We start from the raw sequence: 21035 nt of genomic DNA on the forward strand, positions 1-21035 counted from the left end.
GAAGAAATGGTTAGCAGACAACAACATTAACGTTTTGGAGCGGCCCAGCCAGAGTCCAGACTTCAATCCAATTGAGAATCTGTGAAGGGAGCTAAAGATCAGGGTGATGGCAAGAAGACCCTCCAACCTGAAAGATTTGGAGCTCATTGCTAAAGATGAATGGGCAAAAATACCTGTTAGAGACATGCAAAAAGCTGGTCTGCAATTATAGGAAGCGTTTGATTGCTGTGATAGCCAATAAAGGCTTTTCTATTGATTAGAGAAGGGTATGAATAATTTTGGACTGGACACTTTTTGCTCAAATGTAAATAAAAGCTGAGAAATGTTTTTTTCCCCACAATAATGCCTCTTGTACATCGTCTTTTGGGAGACACCTATGCCATTTCCCATCAAAAAATTACTTGCTGGTTAAATAAAAGTAACTTTAAGTCACAATTTGCCAGGGGTATGAATAATTATGGCCAGCACTGTATATAGATAGTTCCATCGCTCCATCTTTTTTTCTAAACTAAATAACCTTAATTTTGATCATCTTTCTGGGTCCTGTCTATGGTCTGCTTTATGTTCAGAGATGGCTCAGTATCAGAACTGTTCACAGCTATCAATGGTCTTTCACTGTAAACTCTGTTCAGATAGAAAAACCCCATAGTGGAGGAATACATTTACAGCATTTTGCGACATTAGGAACTTTCCTCTAAAACTGTTCCTATGATAGTAAATCATCTGTGTACACATGGTTCTCAGGTTATCATCCTGATTAGGACTAACAGTAAGTATCTAATGAGTTACTGTACTTACAGTTGCAAACTGAAAGGAACTCCCAGGATCTCGAACCTCTCCATCTCAAAGTCCACCCCAATTGTCGCCTTATAATTTTTATCAAAGACATCTTTGCAAAACCTTAAAAAAAAAAAAAATCACTAGTCTTTAACAATTTATATTTGAGTAGGATAGCCTTAATGTATATGAGCTTCAGGTCTTTCCAAGTCCTACATATTAATGACCTATCCTTAGGACAGGTCATCAATATCAGATTGGTGGGGTCTGACTCCTAGAGACCCCAATGATCAGCTAGTAGGTACCCAATTGTAGTCAGTTTTGACTGCGATTGCGTTCCGTTGTTCAGTTTTTATCGCGCGGCTGCAATGCGTTTTGCACGCGCGTGATAAAAAACTGACTGTGGTGCCCAGACCCGAACTTCTTCAAAGAAGTTCAGGTTTGGGTTCAAGGTTGTGTAGATTGTATTATTTTCCCTTATAACATGGTTATAAGGGAAAATAATAGAATTCTGAATACAGAATGCATAGTACAATAGGGCTGGAGGGGTTAAAAAAAATATTAAAAATTAATTAACTCGCCTTAATCCACTTGTTCGCGCAGCCGGCATCTCTACTGTATTGTTCTGTGAGGAATAGGACCTTTGATGACATCACTGCGCTCATCACATGGTCCATTACATGATCTTTTACCATGGTGATGGATCATGTGACGGACCATGTGATGATCGCATTGACGTCATCAAAGGTCCTTTTCCTCGCAGATGACAGAAGAGATGCCGGCTGCGCAAACAAGTGGATTAAGGTGAGTTAAATTATTATTTATTTATTTTTAACCCCTCCAGCCCTATTGTACTATGCATTCTGTATTCAGAATGCTATTATTTTTCCCTTATAACCATGTTATAAGGGAAAATAATAAAGATCAGGTCCCCATCCCGATCGTCTCCTAGCAACCGTGCGTGAAAATCGCATCGCATCCGCACTTGCTCGTGGATGCTTGCGGGGCCTGCATTGTGTGAAAAACGCACAAAATAGAGCTTGCTGCGATTTTCACGCAACGCACAAGTGATGCGTGAAAATCACCGCTCATGTGAACAGCCCCATAGAAATGAATGGGTCCGGATTCAGTGCGGGTGCAATGCGTTCAACTCACGCATTGCACCTGCGCGGAAAACTTGCCCGTGTCAAAGGGGCCTAATACATCTCCATCTAAAAGCTCAGCATTTTCAAGCAATGATTTTCCAGTGCTACTGCCAGAGAAAGGTTGAGACGCCTAATACAACAATACGGACATGCTGTGCAGGACATCTAGACTTACTTTAGCTATTTTTTAGCAGAAAAAAATCTAAATCTTACCTATTTATCATACACGTCTTGCCCACTGAAAGATCTCCGACCACAATGACTTTGGAAATCTTAAATCTGCTGGGAAAGAAAAGTAAAAAGTAAAATTAAAGTAAAATTCAGAGACTAATAATACACTATAAACATGGTTTCCAGGGCTTTAAAATGTATGGTCTTTTCTTGGGATCAATATCAGATCGGTGGGGGTCCGACTCTCATCATCATGGTCAGCTGATTGTGAAGGAGCTGTGGTGTTGTGGCGAGCCCTGCGGCCCCTTTGTTGTTTACCAGGTACAGCTCCGTACGTTCGAAGACTGTCTAAAAGAAAGACTGTCTTTGGTGCCAATCACGGCACAGCTTTCATTTTTCGAAGAGCACAATAAGAAATGAAAGCTGCGCTGTGATAGGTTGCTATGGGCAGAGAAGACACCCTCCTTTTATACAGCTTCATAAATCTTCCATATTGTGTAGTGAATGTGCCTGGTATTGCGGCATAATCCCGTTCACATGAGTGGGACTGTGCTGCAGACCTAGGCACGGCCGCTACACAATGAACACATCAGTGACTGGCCAACAATGAAGAAGCATTATACAAATGGGTCTGCAACATAGGGGCGCCGGCCGTGAATGGGTCTGCAATCCGGGAGACGCGGTGCGGTGCTGAACAGAGGCACGGATCGGAAGCCTGCGGAAGCACTACGGAGTGCTTCCGTGGGTTTTCTTCCCGTAACTCCACATCGCAAAAAAGTAGTGTATGCACTACTTTTTAGCAGTGTGGACCGTCGTATTTAGATCGCGGACCCAATTCAAGTTAATGAGCCCTGCGTCCGCATACGGCGGTCATACGGTCAGTGCTCATGCATGAGCCCTTACACACATATAAAGTATAAGTAACTAACTGTCTTATGTTTGCTTTCAGGGACTGTGTAATAATTTTGCATGTGTCCTTGATGAAGTCTTAAAATACTGTATATGCTGCATTTATTGCTATTAGTAACTAGGTGACCTCTCTGTTCTGCTTCTCTCCAGAAGTAAATCTGCCACCGAAGGTAGAATCAGGTTAGCAATCTCTATGTAAAGATGACACTTTTATGTCCCTGCAGTGAGCGTGCACAACTGTGGGGAGAACATATCCAACAGGAGCACGCCCATAACAGGAGCACGCCCATAACAGGAGCACGCCCACTTAGAAGATATTTGGGAAAGTCAGGGTGTATTAGAATGAACTCAGAGGAATGTTCTTGTGAGTGGATCATAAACCAAGCCTTACAACTGACCCCTGAAAGGAGGAAACAAATATCCCACTTATATCAGTCACCGCTCAGATGAAGAAGAAACAGCACAAACAATATAGAAACATATAAAGAACGTGAGGGGATTGAAGGTTTTTTGAGTATAGGTCATCAATATCTTATTGGTAGGAGTCTGATTCCTGGCACCAGTGGCGTAGATAGAAATGACTGGGCCCCACAGCAAATTTTTGAATGGGGCCCCCTCCACCAGTCAGTTTTTCACAACCCCTTCCTTTCATGCCGCCCCCATTCCCGTGGCTAGTAAAGATCGCTCTCTCAGACCAGGGCCGGCAGCTGTTCCATCCGTTCGCTACACTGTCTATACTGTCACTGTATATAATTTAATTGTGCAATACTGTTGAGGGGGCCCTGACCAAATCTTTTAGTCCTCCTCCTCCTGGATGGGCCCCTTCTGGATCAGGGCCCCAAAGCAACCGCTTCCCCTGCTTCTCCTATAGCAACGCCCCTGCCTGGCACATCCTCCAATCAGCTGTTTGAAGAGGTCATGGTGCTCCAGTAAGTGCTGCAGCCTCTTCACTGCGTACCAAGCACAGCGCCATACATTATATAGTGGCTGTACTTGGTATTAAAGCCCAGGCCCATTCACTTAAAGGGGTTATCCAATGTCATACACAGCCCCCCACATGTGCCAGGCCCCTCACATGGAATATACTTACCCCGCTCCCCGCACGACTCCTGGTCCCTGCTGTTTCTCCCTGTACACAGATGAACACATCCGGCGTCAGGGGGGAGCAGCCAATGGCAGGCGGGGACGGGGATGAGCCTCCCTAGCATCCTGTGCACTGCTGAGGCCAGTGATTGGCTGTAGAGTGACCTGTGTGCCAGAATGTCCCCGCTGCAGCCAGGAAGATGACATCAGTGGTGGGGAGGACCAGAGCAGGAAATAAAACAGGTGAGTATCCATTCTTTTGTTATTTCAGGCCATTTACAGGGGTTTCCCAGGTTTTTCTATAACTCAGACAACCAATTTTATATTTTGTTTAGTCTTTTATAAGCTAAGTGCACACAATGGCCCAGATTCATTATGGACTTGTCTCTTTGACTCTTGACATTGTCTAAAATGAGTTGCATTTTGGTGCAAAAAGTTCCATCTAGTATTTTAGGTAGTTTTTCTATCTTGCTCCATAGTTCATGGGGGGCAGTCTGGGTGTACACTTTATGGGTCCATTTACACAGCATATGGCCAGCCCTATGATAGAAATGCCTATTCTTGTCGGCGGATCTTCTTTGCGGGTCCACAGAACGGAACTACGGATGCGGACAGCAACCGGTGTGCTGTCCGCATCTTTTGCGTGGATTAGATCAAATAATTCACTCCTAAGTGTTATCCCCCTATGTGTGTGTTATACTGGATTGATGCCCAGTAGATGGCAGCTGGATAGGGTACAGTGATTTTCTGGGCTAACAAAACAGTATGCTCACAGAACCTTTATTTTAAGTGAAAATAAAAATTCCAAATGCTGAGAGCCCCAAATGATACAAAACCCTAATATCACCCTGGGTGCCCATCCTAAAGCGGAACAATTGCACTGATAAGGGTGATCCTACTGTCTTCAGAATTCTCCCAAGAACACTCTGAACTACATCCATTGTGGTTTCCCGAACTAAAAAGGGACAATTATCAAACCACTGATACCTAGCAAAGTTGAAATCTTGCTACACTAATCTACTGGTATCAAGACGGATAACAGAAATATACACCACCATTCAATGTTTTGTTATATAATTATCCAGAATAAATTCCAACGCGTTTCCTCCCCCACGCCAAAGCGTGGTTCATCAGGGGCTGTGGTGATAGGTAATAATAACCAAGGAGAAAGATATCACAAAAAGCATAATACAATGCAGGTACAAAGGAGACACCATAGTCAACCATAGGGCTTGTTATACACTCGCCTCCCGGTCTCCACTAAGACCGGGTTCATATCTGCATTGTGAACTCCAGCACTCTGTTCCAGGCACTGTATCCAGCATACATGCCGGAAAGCTGCCGGACAAAAAACACTACATGCAGCATTTTTTGTCTGGCCGAAAGCTGGCATATAGGCTGTGAAGAGGCCAGATCCTATTATAGTGAATGGGAACTCGGCACAGTGGCGGATCCAGGGGGGGAGCAACGGGGCAATTGCCCCCCCCCCCCCCCCCGAGCTGGCGGCGGGCGGCGGCGGCAGCGGGGCACAGGGAGATGAGCGCTTCCATTGTGGAAGCGCTCATCTCCAGTTATCTGTATTGCCGTCCTCAGGACAGCGATACAGATGCCTGCCTGTGCTGCGGCAGGGAAGGGAGAGGCGTGTCCCTTTCCCTTCCTCTGATAGGCTGCCGGCCTAGTGCTGGCGGGGGGCTGTTATTACTGGCTCAGAGGGGCTGTTATTACTGGCACAGAGGGGCTCTTATTACTGGGGGCTGTTATTACTGGCACAGAGGGGCCCTTATTACTGGGGGCTGTTATTACTGGCACAGAGGGGCTCTTATTACTGGGGGCTGTTATTACTGGCACAGAGGGGCTCTTATTACTGGCACCGGGGGGGGGGGGGCTGCTATTACTGGCACAGGGGGGCTGCTATTATTGGCACAGGGGGGCTATTATTACTGGCACATGATTGGGGGCACTATAGGGGCATCTACTGAGGCCACAAAGAAGGGGTATTTTATATGGGCTCTCTGTACAGTACAATTTTATACTGGGACACATTATGGTGGGTACTATGAGGAAGGGGGGAGAGGAGTACTATGGGGTCATCTACGGGGGGCACTAAGAAGGGGTATTTTATACTTGCAAATTATGGGGGACACTGAGGGCATCTACTGGAGCATTTTATACTGGTACATTATGGGGGGTACTAGGAGGAAGGAGGGTGTGGAGGACTATGGGGTCATTTACTAGGGGCACTATATAGGGGTATTTTATACTGGCACATTATGGGGGCACTATGGGGACATTAGCTCAACTGGTGGCATTACAAGGGGGTATTTTTTGCACTGTCACATTATAAGGAGAATTATTTCTACTGGGGGGGGGGGGGGCATTATGGTGGGCTTTATTACTCCCCCATGGTATGAGCCCCCTAGTAGCAGCACCATCCTCTCCCTGCTCTGCTATCCCTCTGCCCCTTCTCCAAATACTTATTATGAAATCTTTCTCATTAGGATAAAACACATCAGCTCCGCCGAGCCCCCGGCCAAAGTGTGGAAGTGGCGTCCGAGATCCCGAAGGGCCAAGCCAAGTAACTGTGAGTGTTCATGTGAAATATGATTGTTATACACATATAGCATACACTGTGTAGTCTGTTCTATAAGCACTATTGTTTTGTGGCGGCGGACAGAAAATAATCTGAAAGTGCCCCTCCCGAGACCAGGCTCTGGATCCGCCACTGACTCGGCAGTGGATTGTGGTGTCTGGCTATGCCGGATACAGTGAACTCCAGCTGTCTGGTCCTCTGTTAGAACAGACTGCCGGGATTCACAATGCAGTTTGTTAACAAAATGTACATCGAGCGCTTTGCGTACTGAGGAGCTAAATCAGTCTAATTGATATATATTTCATCTAGACTTTGCTTACCCCACAGTCCCGGTTCTCTGCTGCTTGCAGGCACTGATAACTTTAGAATGAAAGGAGTCTCTGGTGTTAAGACATGCCTCCTTTTTGAAACACTGTAAAAACAACACATAACACAAATTAATCAAATTAAAAAGGAAAATTAGGATACATTTTGTTATATACAACAGGCGCCTCTCCCTAGGGCCCTCTATGTAATGTGACCCAGGTATAGGAATGCCGAGTGGTATAGTGCGGCCTAAAATGTCCTTTTATATGTGTCACGGTGCTCCTTCCTGGATACAGCTGGACCCCAGGCTTTCGCTCCGAAGCAATAAATAGGGGGAATAATTGAGGAATTTGCAAGAAAAATGGAGTCCAGACCTTGTATGTAGTTAAACAGCAGCTTTACTTGAATAAACGTTCATCAGAAACAATCTTCAAGCTTTGTCTTGGTTCCAGCAGGCTTTAGCACGAAAACTGGCAGGCAAACTTTTCTCTGCTACATCTGTTTCTCTCTGGCTCTGCTGTACTGACAGGCTGGCTGTATAACTTTGCTTTCTTCTTGATGCTGCACTTCTCTTTGTAGTCTGACTCTAGGTTATGCCAGGGAACTATGCTCCTGGCTTCTGAGGCTTTAAGCTTTGGCCTCCATGGCCAGCAGAGCTTAGGGTGCTCTGGCTGGTTTGGACATGTCCAGCAGAGACATGCCCTGCACACCTGTCCCCTAGCAGGGGATAAGCTAGACTAACTCTCCCTAGTCCCCACCCTCCCTGCAGGAAGTGGGACTCACCCACTCCTCCACAGAGGGGGGTTAGAATGGAATGGAAAGCTCCATTCTACCTAACTGTATCTCTTCCATGTTTGCTGCCACCTGCTGGTGAACCAGGCACATTACATCTGAACATAACAGTTGCAAAACATTGGAAATGCAGTGTAGTGGACCTGAACAAAATACATAAGATGACATTTTGTTAGCCCATTAGAGATAGTAGCAGGGTGCAGAAGTGGTAATGCCACTCTGGGGCCTTACATATATAGACAAAACTGTTACACAATTATACCTAAGCTTCTAAAGCGGGTATCCCATTGTGGCCTGCTATTGCTATTGGTTTGTTTCTTGGCAGCCAGTTTTAGCTCTTCTCCTTTAGGACACAGTTATGATCAGTGACCACATCTTAGCTGCATTATCTAATGGCAGTATGAGGTTCTCTGGAGTGCCTTATAGTGTAGCTCTGTATATTTAGATTGGCTGGGGTTTATCAGCACAAGCTCATCACAAGCAGGCTCGGACTGGTCCACAGGGGTCCTGGTCAATCCCCTGGTGGGCGCCTGAGCCCACCAGGGCTCTGCACCAGTGGCACATAACACAGTAGACTTAAAGAAAGATTATTAAAGAAACTTCCCAGTTTATTATTATAGACACGATCAGAGCTGAGATGACTTCTGGGTATAGAGGAAAGCTAGCCAGTATCCTCTTCTCCCCAGGACCTACCTTCTCAAAGTCGCTGTAGGGACCCCTATAATCAATCATCGGGTAGTATCTCGCTGCTGTGTGAGCAGCTAATATTTGAATGTATCCGTACGGTGGGCCCCCAAAATTAATTTTACTGGTGGGCCCTAGGCACCCCAGTCTGACACTGATCACAAGCTCACCAGTTATTCAGTGCATGGATAGATCTGTCTACTACAGTGAGCATGGAAGGATTATAAACTAAAAGCATCTAAACCACTGAGAAAAAAAATTATAAGGAAATTAACACACATGGGAAATAAACTACATTAAAGGGAATCCATCACCCTGATTTTGGACTATCTCCAGTAATACATACGTAGTACTGCAGATAAGGTGTTCAGATCACTATTTTCCTACTGACCCTGGTTTCCCTGCTATCAGCGCTCAAAGCTGCACTGAAATACACAGTCCACACTGCTGTGCTGTTCCGACATAATGAAAAGGACTCATGCGCATGCACAGAAGTCATTACAATGTATTTCCATGTGCCTCTGAGCGCTGACAGCTGGCAGTAGAAAAATAAAAAATAGTGACCTGGACTCCTTATCTGCAGTACTATTCATGTTACTGTAGCTAATGGTCGAAAAATTGGAGTGACATTCCCTTTACGGTGCAATTCTGTAGATATCTTAGGATCGCTGATTTTCAATTTAGTCTCTCGTATTTTAAGACTGCTCTTTCTAAGGCCCAATTCACATGACTGTATTTTTGGTCTGCATCCGATCCACATTATTTGTGGATTGGATGCAGACCCATTCATTGCAATGGGGCAACAAAAAAATCCGGACAGTACACCATGTGCTGTCTGCATCCGTTTGTCAGCTCCGCAGTCCCACAAAAAAAAAAATAGAACAAGAATAGTCCATGTTACAATGCTTCTGCAAAAGAAATGGATAAAACATGGACGTCATCTGTATTTTTTGCGGACTGCAAAATACATTGGTCATATGAATGTAAAACGGACAAGAAAGGTGTGCTGTCTACATTTTTGGATCAGATGCAGACCAAAACCAGGGTCGTGTGAATGGGGCCTTATACATAGGGTAAACACAAAAAAATTACCTTATGTATTATACTTTTTTTTTACTCTGGGAGTCTATGGGTGATGGATGCCGCACTTACGTAATGGCCCAGAGTGCCATTACCACTCCTTTTGACACCTTGCTACCATTTCCTATGTGCTAATTCCTGTTATCTCATGTATCTTATGTCATCTTCTAATATTGTGCATATTTACTCCATTTAATAGTTATGTTCATGTAATGCGCCTAGTGACCACAAGGTGGCAGCAAACATTTGGCAGTGCTAAAGCAGGGAATGGACTGGATTGTCCAGTCTCTCTCTCCCTCTAGAGGAAGAAAGAGAGTAGTTTAGTTAGTAGTCAGTCTAGCCTACCCCCTCCTGCGGAGAGGTTGTGTGTTGGCTAGCAGAGCTCTTCCTGCTCTGCTGGGCCCAGAGGCTCTGCCTCTAAAGTGCAGTTTGGTTGCATGTCCCCTCCTGGGCTTGCATTGCCTTCACCCAAGCTGAGCCGAAGCTTGAGTTACTAAATACTAGGACAAGAAGTTCCTAGGAATATCTACCCGAAGAGACTGCTACTACTGCTAACATAGCAGTGCTGAGGAAGCTACAGCATAGCAGAGCTGAGATTGTTGCAGAGAAAGTATTTGCCTGCCATTTGCCTGCTGAAACCTATTGGAAACCAAGATAAAGTCTGGAAACGGTATGGATTATTGTTTATGCCAAGTAAAGGCAACTGTTCAACATTTACCAAGTCTGGACTCAACTTTGTTTTACCCCATCCAAGTTCTTCATTCCCCTTTTGCATTGCCTTGGTCAACCACGTCTGGGATCCACCCGTTTTCAGGTAGGAGCACCGTGACACAAGTGCTACACAACATCTCCAGGGATATTGTGGCCTATTCAACACCACTCTGGCCTTCCTACACTGGGTACCAACATTGCCATCTACAAAGGGGACTCCATGTTCCTGTTGCTTAACCGCAACTGGCGTCACGTTTACTTGCTCTATAAGAGGGACATATTTTGTAGAAACCTCCTAAGGGGCAAGGGATACCCCAGGCGCTGGGCTCGGCCATTGCACTTACATCTGGTGAATGTATACCTCTGAGGCTACGGTAGTTATATGCACAGAGTCTGTCTAGTATTAGCTATAACTTTCCTCTAAAACTGCACACTCTCATCCTCTCTGCTGGTGTTGGGCTGAGATGTTGGTTTTGTCTGAGATCCAAGCCTGAGCTCAGAAAAAGTGAACTGTAACTTCCTGCCTGGCAGCAGTCATTAGGCTGCTTGCTTTGCGTTGCTCATCCTACTTGCATAGACATGAAGATCTAAGGCCACATGCAGAACATTGGGACCACACAAGGTGAATGCGCTGGAGGCTGAGTCAGGAGAGAGGGTGTTATGTTACACAGCAGTGTGGTGGAAACGAGACAAAGATCTGACATATTAGTCTATGAAAAGTACTTGCACCATACAACTGACATGACAAAGCAGCAACAGCTACACGTTATTTGTGACATGTAGAACACAAACTTTAATTTACACGTATGGTTTGTTCTCCCAAGACAACATAGTACAGATTATTCACTAAGTGGTCCCTCGAGAATAGTATGCCCCCCATTATACACATTTTGCCAACTTTATATACACACCATGTTTTTTTTTTACAGCGGTTTAGGGGTTAATTAGCTAATATGTCTGGTGGTCTGATTAAAACCTTATATTTCTCGAGGTCTAGAGTGGTTTAAGGGTTACCACTTAATATTCCTGGAGGTTTAGGTTGATGAAGGGGTTAAAGCGGTAATTGGGTTTGGGGAAAAATCAGGCTGAGGCTTCATGCACACAGCTGTTGTGTGGCCGTTCCATGCATAAGGGACTGCAATTTGCGGTCCCCAATGCACGGGCAACATCCGTCCGGCGGCCGGGACGGATTGAGACCCATTCAACTTGAATGGGTCTGTGAGCCGTCCGCACCGCAAAAAATGAACATGAACTCTGCAGTGCTTCTGTGGGGTTACATGCCTCCGTTCCGCAGCGCAGGCCTGGATTGCGGACCTATTCAAGTTAATTGGTTCCGCATCCGTGATAAGGGGAGCACACGGCCGGTGCCCGCATATTGCAGACCTGCTGTTTGCGGACCGCAATACAGCATGAGGCCTAAAGGAAAGACATGGCATCAATTGAAAAAGGAACCATAAATCTGCAGTACCCCAGAATCGGGTGTTTGTAAACTTTTCTAGTTATGTAATGTTATTTAATACGTTAATGTCTTGTAATGCACCAGAGTAGTTTTGTATGGATTTGTCGGGGTTAACAGTCCTGACTCAGCCCCTTCTCGGAGGTTAGATTTAGGTCCACCCCCTAGCTCAGTATGCAGTTCTAGTATGTGAGTCTAGCTGAGGAAGAGAGAGGAAGCTACATGTGCTCATTTCTAAGAGTACTAGGCCTCAATCCTAGAAAACCACAATCTCTGAGAGATCCACAGAGAGGAAACCATCTCTACTTGACAGTACTCCTGAAGGAAAGGAAAGAGAACGGATAAGAAGGTCCAGAATCTGCATGGCCGAGCACTGGAGTCAGTGAGTATGGCACTGTGTTTTTATTCCCTGCCTTAGTCTCTGCAGAGAGGGAGAGAAAAAGATAGAGGAAAAGGAGTACTATAATCCACATCCGAGCTCACATCAATACAACACTATCTCTGAAGATTTGCACTGTGAGTGGCCTTGATACCGTTGGATGTACTACAACTCCCATTCTGCACTTCAGGAAAGAGAGACATTTATTTTCTACAACTGGCTTGGTTACTGACTCCAGCACCATTCAACGACCATTGCACCTACATCTCCTGTCTAGAACCCCCACCAAACTCACAGGAGCCCCAACATCAGAGTCTGCACCGAGGGACGAAAAGGTGTGCCCTCCTATAAATGCCCAGCCCTAGGGAGCATCGGTGTGAGGATTGCGACTGTGAATAATTATTGCAACCAAAGCCACTACCACTCCCATCCTCCATGCGCTCACTCCTCAGGCATATGTTGCAAACCCTCCGCCTCCCCAACTGTTGTGCCAGTTTTGATGATTTCCCTGCAGTGGTGACATACTGTACACCCAGGTGACCACTGCAGTAATCATGGACTCAGTAGTGATGCTGGCATGTAGGGCACAAGAAGGGTAAGACCAGTGATTGGCTGCAGCGGTCAAGTGTGTGTACCCAGGGGCCACGGGAGCAGCAGAACTAGAGGAGAAGAAGACTTATCAGGTTTTATTTTAAGCTTTTCCTTCCTCTAGCCTAATTTTGTACAATCCTGAAAAACAAGTTAATGGTATTATCTGTTGTGGTCTAGATTGGGGTTATTCCAATCTCATAAAGTTATGGCATATTGCTTTTACGTTTTTACGAGAGCCATGATACATTTCACAGATACTTTAGGGTATGTTCACATGTACAAAAAAATCACAGAAAAAACTAAGATAAAAACATCCTGCACGATATGATATATAAATGTGTGGATGTCCCTGGCCATATTATTGAAGAAAATCACAGAAATAAGATAATAATGAACTTAGTAAAGTAGATGCAAGCATTATATATGGACAAAGTCCTCACTCTGATATGATAATATCTGAGACACTTAGCCAATATATTTTGATCAAAACACATCTGAGCCCACCTACCGAACGCCAAGGTGGTCTCAGGTCAGGCGGGTCCTACGCTAAACCTACCTAAGCTCCAATAGAGCGCCTTGATTAGGTGGTACATATAGGTGTGCTTGCTCCTCCTCCCATTGGTTACTTGATGCACATAGAGGTGACTAGGAGCAGCACACCATATGTGCGGAATCTGCGCTCCTGAACATAGAAGCCCAATGGCTTAGGTAGGTTTAGCGTAGGACCAGCCTGACCTGAGACCACCTTGGCGCTTGGTAGGCGGGCACAGATGTGTTTTGATCAAAATATATTGGCTAAGTGTCTCAGATATTATCATATCAGAGTGAGGACTTTGTCCATATATAATGCTTGCATCTACTTTACTAAGTGCATTATTATCTTATTTCTGTGATTTTCTTCAACGGTATGTTCACATGTGTCAGATTTTTTCAATAGGGCCTGCAGCAGAAATCTGAGGCTGATACTCAGGAGGAGCAACAGAAAAGAATAGGTTAACAATCCCTGTTGTCCAATCCTTTCTTCTCCTTATGGTAGAAGTTAGGGCAATGTTCCTCAACTTGTGGCTCTCCATCTGTTGCAACACTACAACTTCCATCATGCCATGACAGCCTGCAGCTATCAGGACATGATAGGAATTGTACTTTTGCAACAGCTGGAGAGTTGGTGATCACTGTATTAGCGTATATTCCATGATTGCCGGTGGGATCTGTTAGGATGGCCAGTTTAGGCACCAGGCATCTATTGCAATTCTGGCTAATGGGGTGCTAAGCATAAAAATATAGAAGATAAAAAAAACAACAACATATGGTTCACTTAGCCTGCCCTTTTGTGTTACCCTTTTATTTTTAATCTTAAAGTAGATTTAGGCCCCTTTCACACGGGCGAGAATTCTGTGCGGGTTCAATGCGTGAGGTGAATGCATTGCACCCGCACTGAATCCGGACCCATTCATTTCAATAGGGCTGTTCAGATGAGCGGTGATTTTCACACATCACTTGTGCGTTGCATGAAAATCGCAGCATGTTCTATATTCTGTGTTTTTCCACGCAACGCAGGCCCCATAGAAATGAATTGATCTGCGTGAAAATCTCAAGCATCCGCAAGCAAGTGCAGATGCGGTGCGATTTTTACTCACGGTTGCTAGGAGATGATGTAAGTAAATTGATAAAAGTTAATTTACTGTATTATTTTACCTTATAACATGGTTATAAGGGAAAATAATAGCATTCTTTATACAGAATGCTTACTAAAATATTGGCTTTAGGGGTTAAAAAAGACCAAAAATGTTACTCTCCTCATCCTGTTGTTCACGCAGCCGGCATCATCTTCTTTCTTCTTCTTTCAGGACCTGCCAAAGGACCTTTGATGACGTAATTATTTCTATCTTCATTCAGCAGGACCTGCGCTGACGTCACCGCGCTCACCACGTGGTGAGCGCAATTACGTCAAAGGTCCTTTGGCAGGTCCTGAAAGAAGATGATGCTGGCTGTGCGAACAACAGGATGAGGTGAGTTAATTTTTTTACATTTTTTAAACACTAAAGCCACATTTTAGTAAGCATTCTGTATTAAGAATGCTATTATTTTCCCTTATAGCCATGTTATAAGGGAAAATAATAAAATCTACAGAACACCGAACCCAAACCCGAACTTCAGTGAAGAAGTCTGGGTACCACAGTCAGTTTTTTATCACGCGCGTGCAAAACACATTGCACACGCGTGATAAAAACTGAACATCGGAATGCAATCGCAGTCAAAACTGACTACAATTGCGTACCTACTCGCACGATTTTCCCTGATCGCAGACGCAACGCATCCGGACCTAATCTGGACATGCTCGTCTGCAAGGGGCCTTATGCTTTTCCAGGCTTGTTTTCATTCACAAGCTTTTAGCTAGGCCAACACAGCACTCAATTAACAGGAACAAGACGTTCATTTCTGATAATTGCTGGCCTGTCAGAGGTGAGACCTGCATTAACATGTAGCAATCACCTCCGCTGTATGGGAATTGGCAACCACTGCTGCAATCACTTGATCCCATAGAGCAGGGGTCAGCAACCTTCGGCATTACAATTCCCATGCTGGGAGTTGTAGTTTCACAACAGCTGGAGTGCCAGAGGTTGCATACCCCTGTCATAGAAAATGAATGTTTCTGGACAGCAGATGTGGTTCACAGAAACAATAGGGGACATTTACTAAGCATGTTGCGCAAGAATTTAGGCATATAATGCGCCAAAAAGAATAACGTTTTAATTTGCGCCAAATATATCAACTCTTTTCTCCAGATTTATCACTATAAAGAATGCATCACTCCAGAAATGAGTTATAGTGGGCGGAGTTATCAAATTGGCGCATATTACACCTCATTTATCATCCTCTTATCGGCGGACAATTAGGCCAACTTATGTGGAGGTGCATGGTGTAAAAAGTTGCATTTATGGCATAAAGATGTGACATTTTGTCAAAAAGTCACATTTGTAATAAGAAAGAAAAACCAACCCATTATGGGAACAAGTGATATTAATGTATTAAAACAGGAGGCATTTATTTCTATCTAATATAAATGAGCTAAACGACAGGGTTCTGTCAATAATTGACATCCAACAAAACATTAACAAAAACATCTAAGACAAAAGTCGCAATTTACCAGTGGAAATGTTGCAAATATGCTTCAAAAGTCGCAAGTGCGGTCTGGCAGGAGGTGGCTGAAATGGCGCATTTCAGTTTAAAAAAGTCACATTTTCGTGCTATTGGCGTTAAAATGTTGCAAATCAAGAGAAATAGGCAGATAATCAAGCTTATATTTTGTTAAAGTCGCATTTTAAAAATGGCGTGCACCTTTTGATATATGAGGTAAAAAAAATAATGTAATGTTAGTATTTTTTGGCACAAATTACATCATTATTGATAAATGTTCCCCAATAATTTTTGGTGAAAGACATGATGACCCGATGAACGAGCGTTTGCTCCTTTATCAAGTGATCACCGGCAGCTTTACACAGGCCAGTTATCAGGAAGGACTGTTTATACAAACACTTATCCCCGATAATTGGAATCATTATCGGTCAGTTTAAAAGGACCTTTAAAAATCTGTAATACGTGGCAATAATCAGGCAAATGAACCACTGTATGGGCATTCATACACAGTCGTTGCAGCATGTGAGCACACTTAATGATCAGCCAATAGATGAGCAAATCATAATTTCTCCGCTGATCGCACCTTTTAAGCAGACATAAAAATCATCGGTTGTTGGCAGAACATCTCCTCATATAAACATGGACGTGCTGCTGGCAATAATGACACTGCACTAAAGGGGTTTTCTGAGCGCTTTTTAGTGATGACCAATGGTCTGGATAGTGGGGGTCTCACACTTGTGCCGCGTCCCACATATATGTGTAAATGGGACACTTTAAACATCTGAATATATATATATTGAAATGTTTGTAACCATATTTGTATTTTTTTGGCGTGTACTTTGTGTATTTCAGGAGACGGCGTAGAGATCCACAGCTTCAGTCACTGGAAACATCGAGGATGACTTATCTTTTAGCAGTGGGGTATGCAGGGTCCCACATATGTGTGTAAATGGGACACTTTAAACATCTGAATATATATATATTGAAATGTTTGTAACCATATTTGTATTTTTTTGGCGTGTACTTTGTGTATTTCAGGAGACGGCGTAGAGATCCACAGCTTCAGTCACTGGAAACATCGAGGATGACTTATCTTTTAGCAGTGGGGTATGCAGGGTCCCACATATGTGTGTAAATGGGACACTTTAAACATCTGAATATATATACAGTACAGACCAAAAGTTTGGACACACCTTCTCATTCAAAGAGTTTTCTTTATTTTCATGACTATGAAAATTGTAGATTCACACTGAAGGCATCAAAACTATGAATTAACACATGTGGAATTATATACATAACAAAAAAGTGTGAAACAACTGAAAATATGTCATATTCTAGGTTCTTCAAGTAGCCACCTTTTGCTTTGATTACTGCTTTGCACACTTTTGGCATTCTCTTGATGAGCTTCAAGAGGCAGTCACCTGAAATGGTTTTCACATCACAGGTGTGCCCTGTCAGGTTTAATAAGTGGGATTTCTTGCCTTATAAATGGGGTTGGGACCATCAGTTGCGTTGTGGAGAAGTCAGGTGGATACACAGCTGATAGTCCTACTGAATAGACTGTTAGAATTTGTATTATGGCAAGAAAAAATCAGCTAAGTAAAGAAAAACGAGTGGTCATCATTACTTTAAGAAATGAAGGTCAGTCAGTCCGAAAAATTGGGAAAACTTTGAAAGTGTCCCCAAGTGCAGTCACAAAAACCATCAAGCGCTACAAAGAAACTGGCTCACATGCGGACCGCCCAAGGAAAGGAAGACCAAGAGTCACCTCTGCTGCGGAGGATAAGTTCATCCGAGTCACCAGCCTCAGAAATCGCAGGTTAACAGCAGCTCAGATTATAGACCAGGTCAATGCCACACAGAGTTCTAGCAGCAGACACATCTCTAGAACAACTGTTAAGAGGAGACTGTGTGAATCGGGCCTTCATGGTAGAATATCTGCTAGGAAACCACTGCTAAGGACATGCAACAAGCAGAAGAGACTTGTTTGGGCTAAAGAACACAAGGAATGGACATTAGACCAGTGGAAATCAGTGCTTTGGTCTGATGAGTCCAAATTTGAGATCTTTGGTTCCAACCACCGTGTCTTTGTGCGACGCAGAAAAGGTGAACGGATGGACTTTACATGCCTGGTTCCCACTGTGAAGCATGGAGGAGGAGGTGTGATGGTGTGGGGGTGCTTTGCTGGTGACACTGTTGGAGATTTATTCAAAATTGAAGGCATACTGAAGCAGCATGGCTACCACAGCGTCTTGCAGCGGCATGCTATTCCATCCGGTTTGCGTTTAGTTGGACCATCATTTATTTTTCAAGAGGACAATGACCCCAAACACACCTCCAGGCTGTGTAAGGGCTATTTGACCATGAAGGAGAGTGATGGGGTGCTGCGCCAGATGACCTGGCCTCCACAGTCACCGGACCTGAACCCAATCGAGATGGTTTGGGGTGAGCTGGACCGCAGAGTGAAGGCAAAAGGGCCAACAAGTGCTAAGCATCTCAGGGAAGTCCTTCAAGACTGTTGGAAGACCATTTCAGGTGACTACCTCTTGAAGCTCATCAAGAGAATGCCATGAGTGTGCAAAGCAGTAATCAAAGCAAAAGGTGGCTACTTTGAAGAACCTAGAATATGACATATTTTCAGTTGTTTCACACCTTTTTGTTATGTATATAATTCCACATGTGTTAATTCATAGTTTTGATGCCTTCAGTGTGAATCTACAATTTTCATAGTCATGAAAATAAAGAAAACTCTTTGAATGAGAAGGTGTGTCCAAACTTTTGGTCTGTACTGTATATATATATATATATATGTTTATTTGCAATGTATGGTATTTTATATTATCTGGCTGGCAATGTCATTACACCCACTCGCCGTTAGGTGGTGCTGGCACCACCTAATTTATGTAGCTTGCGTGTGTCTAGACAGGAAGTGAAATCCACAGAAAAAACTAAGATAAAAAAATCCTGCACGATATGATATACTGTACAAATGTGCGGATGTCCCTGGCCATATTATTGAAGAAAACCACAGAAATAAGATAATAATGCACTTAGTAAAGTAGATGCAAGCACTATATATGGACAAAGTCCTCACTCTGATATGATAATATCTGAGACACTTAGTCAATATATTTTGATCAAAACACATCTAAGCCCGCCTACCGAACGCCTAGGTGGTCTCAGGTCAGGCGGGTCCTACGCTAAACCTACCTAAACCGTTGGGCTTCTATGTTCAGGAGCGCAGACGCCACACATATGGTGTGCTGCTCCTAGTTACCTCCATGTGCATCAAGCAACCAATGGGAGGAGGAGCAAGCACACCCATATGTACCACCTAATCAAGGCGCTCTATTGGATAGGAAGGGCAAAAGTGCAGAGGAATGCTACTCCCAAGAGAAAATAGGGGCGCATTCACACTTGAAGGTGCCACTCCCTCAAGCAAATACTACATAGACAAAAAAATCCACAGGCGTTCGGTAGGCGGGCATTATTATCTTATTTCTGTGGGGTTTTTTTTTTTTTAGACAGGAAGTGAGTTAGTTGAAGTTGGAGTGTGAGAGAAGGAGAAGCAAGTTTATGGAGGAGAGACACAGGCTAAAGTCACCATGTAGCTGTTTTCCTTTCCTCTGGGCCCTGATCAAGCCTGGAGAAGACTACCACAGCAACCAAGCACTAGAAAGTGAGTCTATGTACAAAGATGCAGAGAGCCTAGCGAGGGTAACAGCTAAACTTAATCACAGAAATATAGTGGCAAATATGGGGAACTGCTCAAAACCCAAACACTGTAGCGTGTTTCTCATTGGGGGAGCAGTCCCACCGCATGTGGACCGCAGCAAACGACCATCCCCAGCAAAAAATGCGTACAATGGAGGATGCCGGCGCGGTCCACATGCACCACAAAGGCATCCTACACAAAACGGAGCATTGTGCAGATGAAAATATAATTATATAAATCACAGAAAAAAATGCACCAAACAGATATGCCACTGACTATACTAGCTAGTCATACAAGCAGATATTAAAAGCTGAGACTTTTGCCAATATATTCCTGTCAGGAACACATCGGAGCCCATCATGCACCACGTCACGGTCTCTCAGCATGGCAAGGGTCCTACCACTACGCTAACTATGGTGTGAGCACGGTCTGAAGGTGATGAAAGCCAGCTCACAGCCAAGCTTCCACACAACCGCATAGCAGGACAACTAATGCAATGTGGATAAAGCAAGACTGTAAGCCACACCCATATCAGACCATGTGATGGAGGTTACCAGGTGATTTCATCACCTTCAGACTGTTTTCAGACCATAGTTAGCGTAGTGGTAGGACCCTTGCCATGCTGAGAGACCGTGACGTGGTGCATGATGGGCTCCGATGTGTTCCTGACAGGAATATATTGGCAAAAGTCTCAGCTTTTAATATCTGCTTGTATGACTAGCTAGTATAGTCAGTGGCATATCCATTTGGTGCATTTTTTTCTGTGATTTATAACAGCTAAACTTAGCTTATGGACCTCATTAGCACAAGTGACCAGGAGTAGCTTTCCGAGTGCCTGGACACAAATGGACAGTTAGTGTGTAGAATTGTCCTTGTCCACTACACAAGCATTCCGGTTCATAGTGGAAAAACCTATTTATAAGAGTATCCTGCAAATAATGAAGCAGACGTGTTTGCCTGCCGCGAGGGGAACGCCCTTAAAGGATAGCTCATAGTAACTATATATATCAGCATACTTTAGTACCAGAGTGTTATAAAGTGGACTTGGGATTACCACCAGGATCCTTGCCTGTAAAGTGTCTACTTTAAAAAGGACAACTCCTTCATTGACAACTGCCACTACCTGATAATAGGATTACCAGTGAACTTATTATTACTTATGCCATACAAAAAGCTTTCCATTGACGAACTGTACCAACTGTCCAGAGACTATTGATTCTTCAGTCAATGTTCAACTGGTTTACAACAACCGACTCCTCATTCTTACTACTGCTACTCTCAACATTTGCACCTAATACTGCTGGCATCACGAACCAGGGGCCCAGCCGCAAAAGCACCTAACACCAATTACCATGAAGGGCACCTCAACTTTCATCTGGCTGGTGTTCCCTGCAACCGAGAGTGCCCCGGAGGATTTTGTGCTGTCTTCCCATCCACTGTACGCCAGCCTAGGGAGGCATCTGCTAACCGTGAGTACATGAACTATTGAACCCATTGTCCCACCTTGA

At 44.1% G+C, this 21035-nt stretch overlaps 1 protein-coding gene across 3 annotated transcripts in view; it reads right to left on the reverse strand.

Annotated features, from left to right (window-relative positions):
- Positions 1–21035, reverse strand: part of RAB34 (RAB34, member RAS oncogene family) — a 41022-nt gene that overhangs the window by 15485 nt on the left and 4502 nt on the right. For 2 of the 3 annotated variants that reach the window (XM_044286812.1, XM_044286811.1), the window contains exons 3-5: positions 6996–7087; positions 2136–2204; positions 799–900 (exon numbers count right to left, since the gene is read on the reverse strand). In XM_044286812.1, coding sequence (XP_044142747.1) covers positions 799–900; positions 2136–2204; positions 6996–7087 — 263 coding nt within the window. The remainder of the gene's footprint in view (positions 1–798; positions 901–2135; positions 2205–6995; positions 7088–21035) is intronic. The other variant, XM_044286813.1, reaches the window with a different exon arrangement.

Source organism: Bufo gargarizans, chromosome 3 (genome assembly GCF_014858855.1).
Source record: "Bufo gargarizans isolate SCDJY-AF-19 chromosome 3, ASM1485885v1, whole genome shotgun sequence".
In the NCBI taxonomy this organism is placed as follows: domain Eukaryota; kingdom Metazoa; phylum Chordata; class Amphibia; order Anura; family Bufonidae; genus Bufo; species Bufo gargarizans.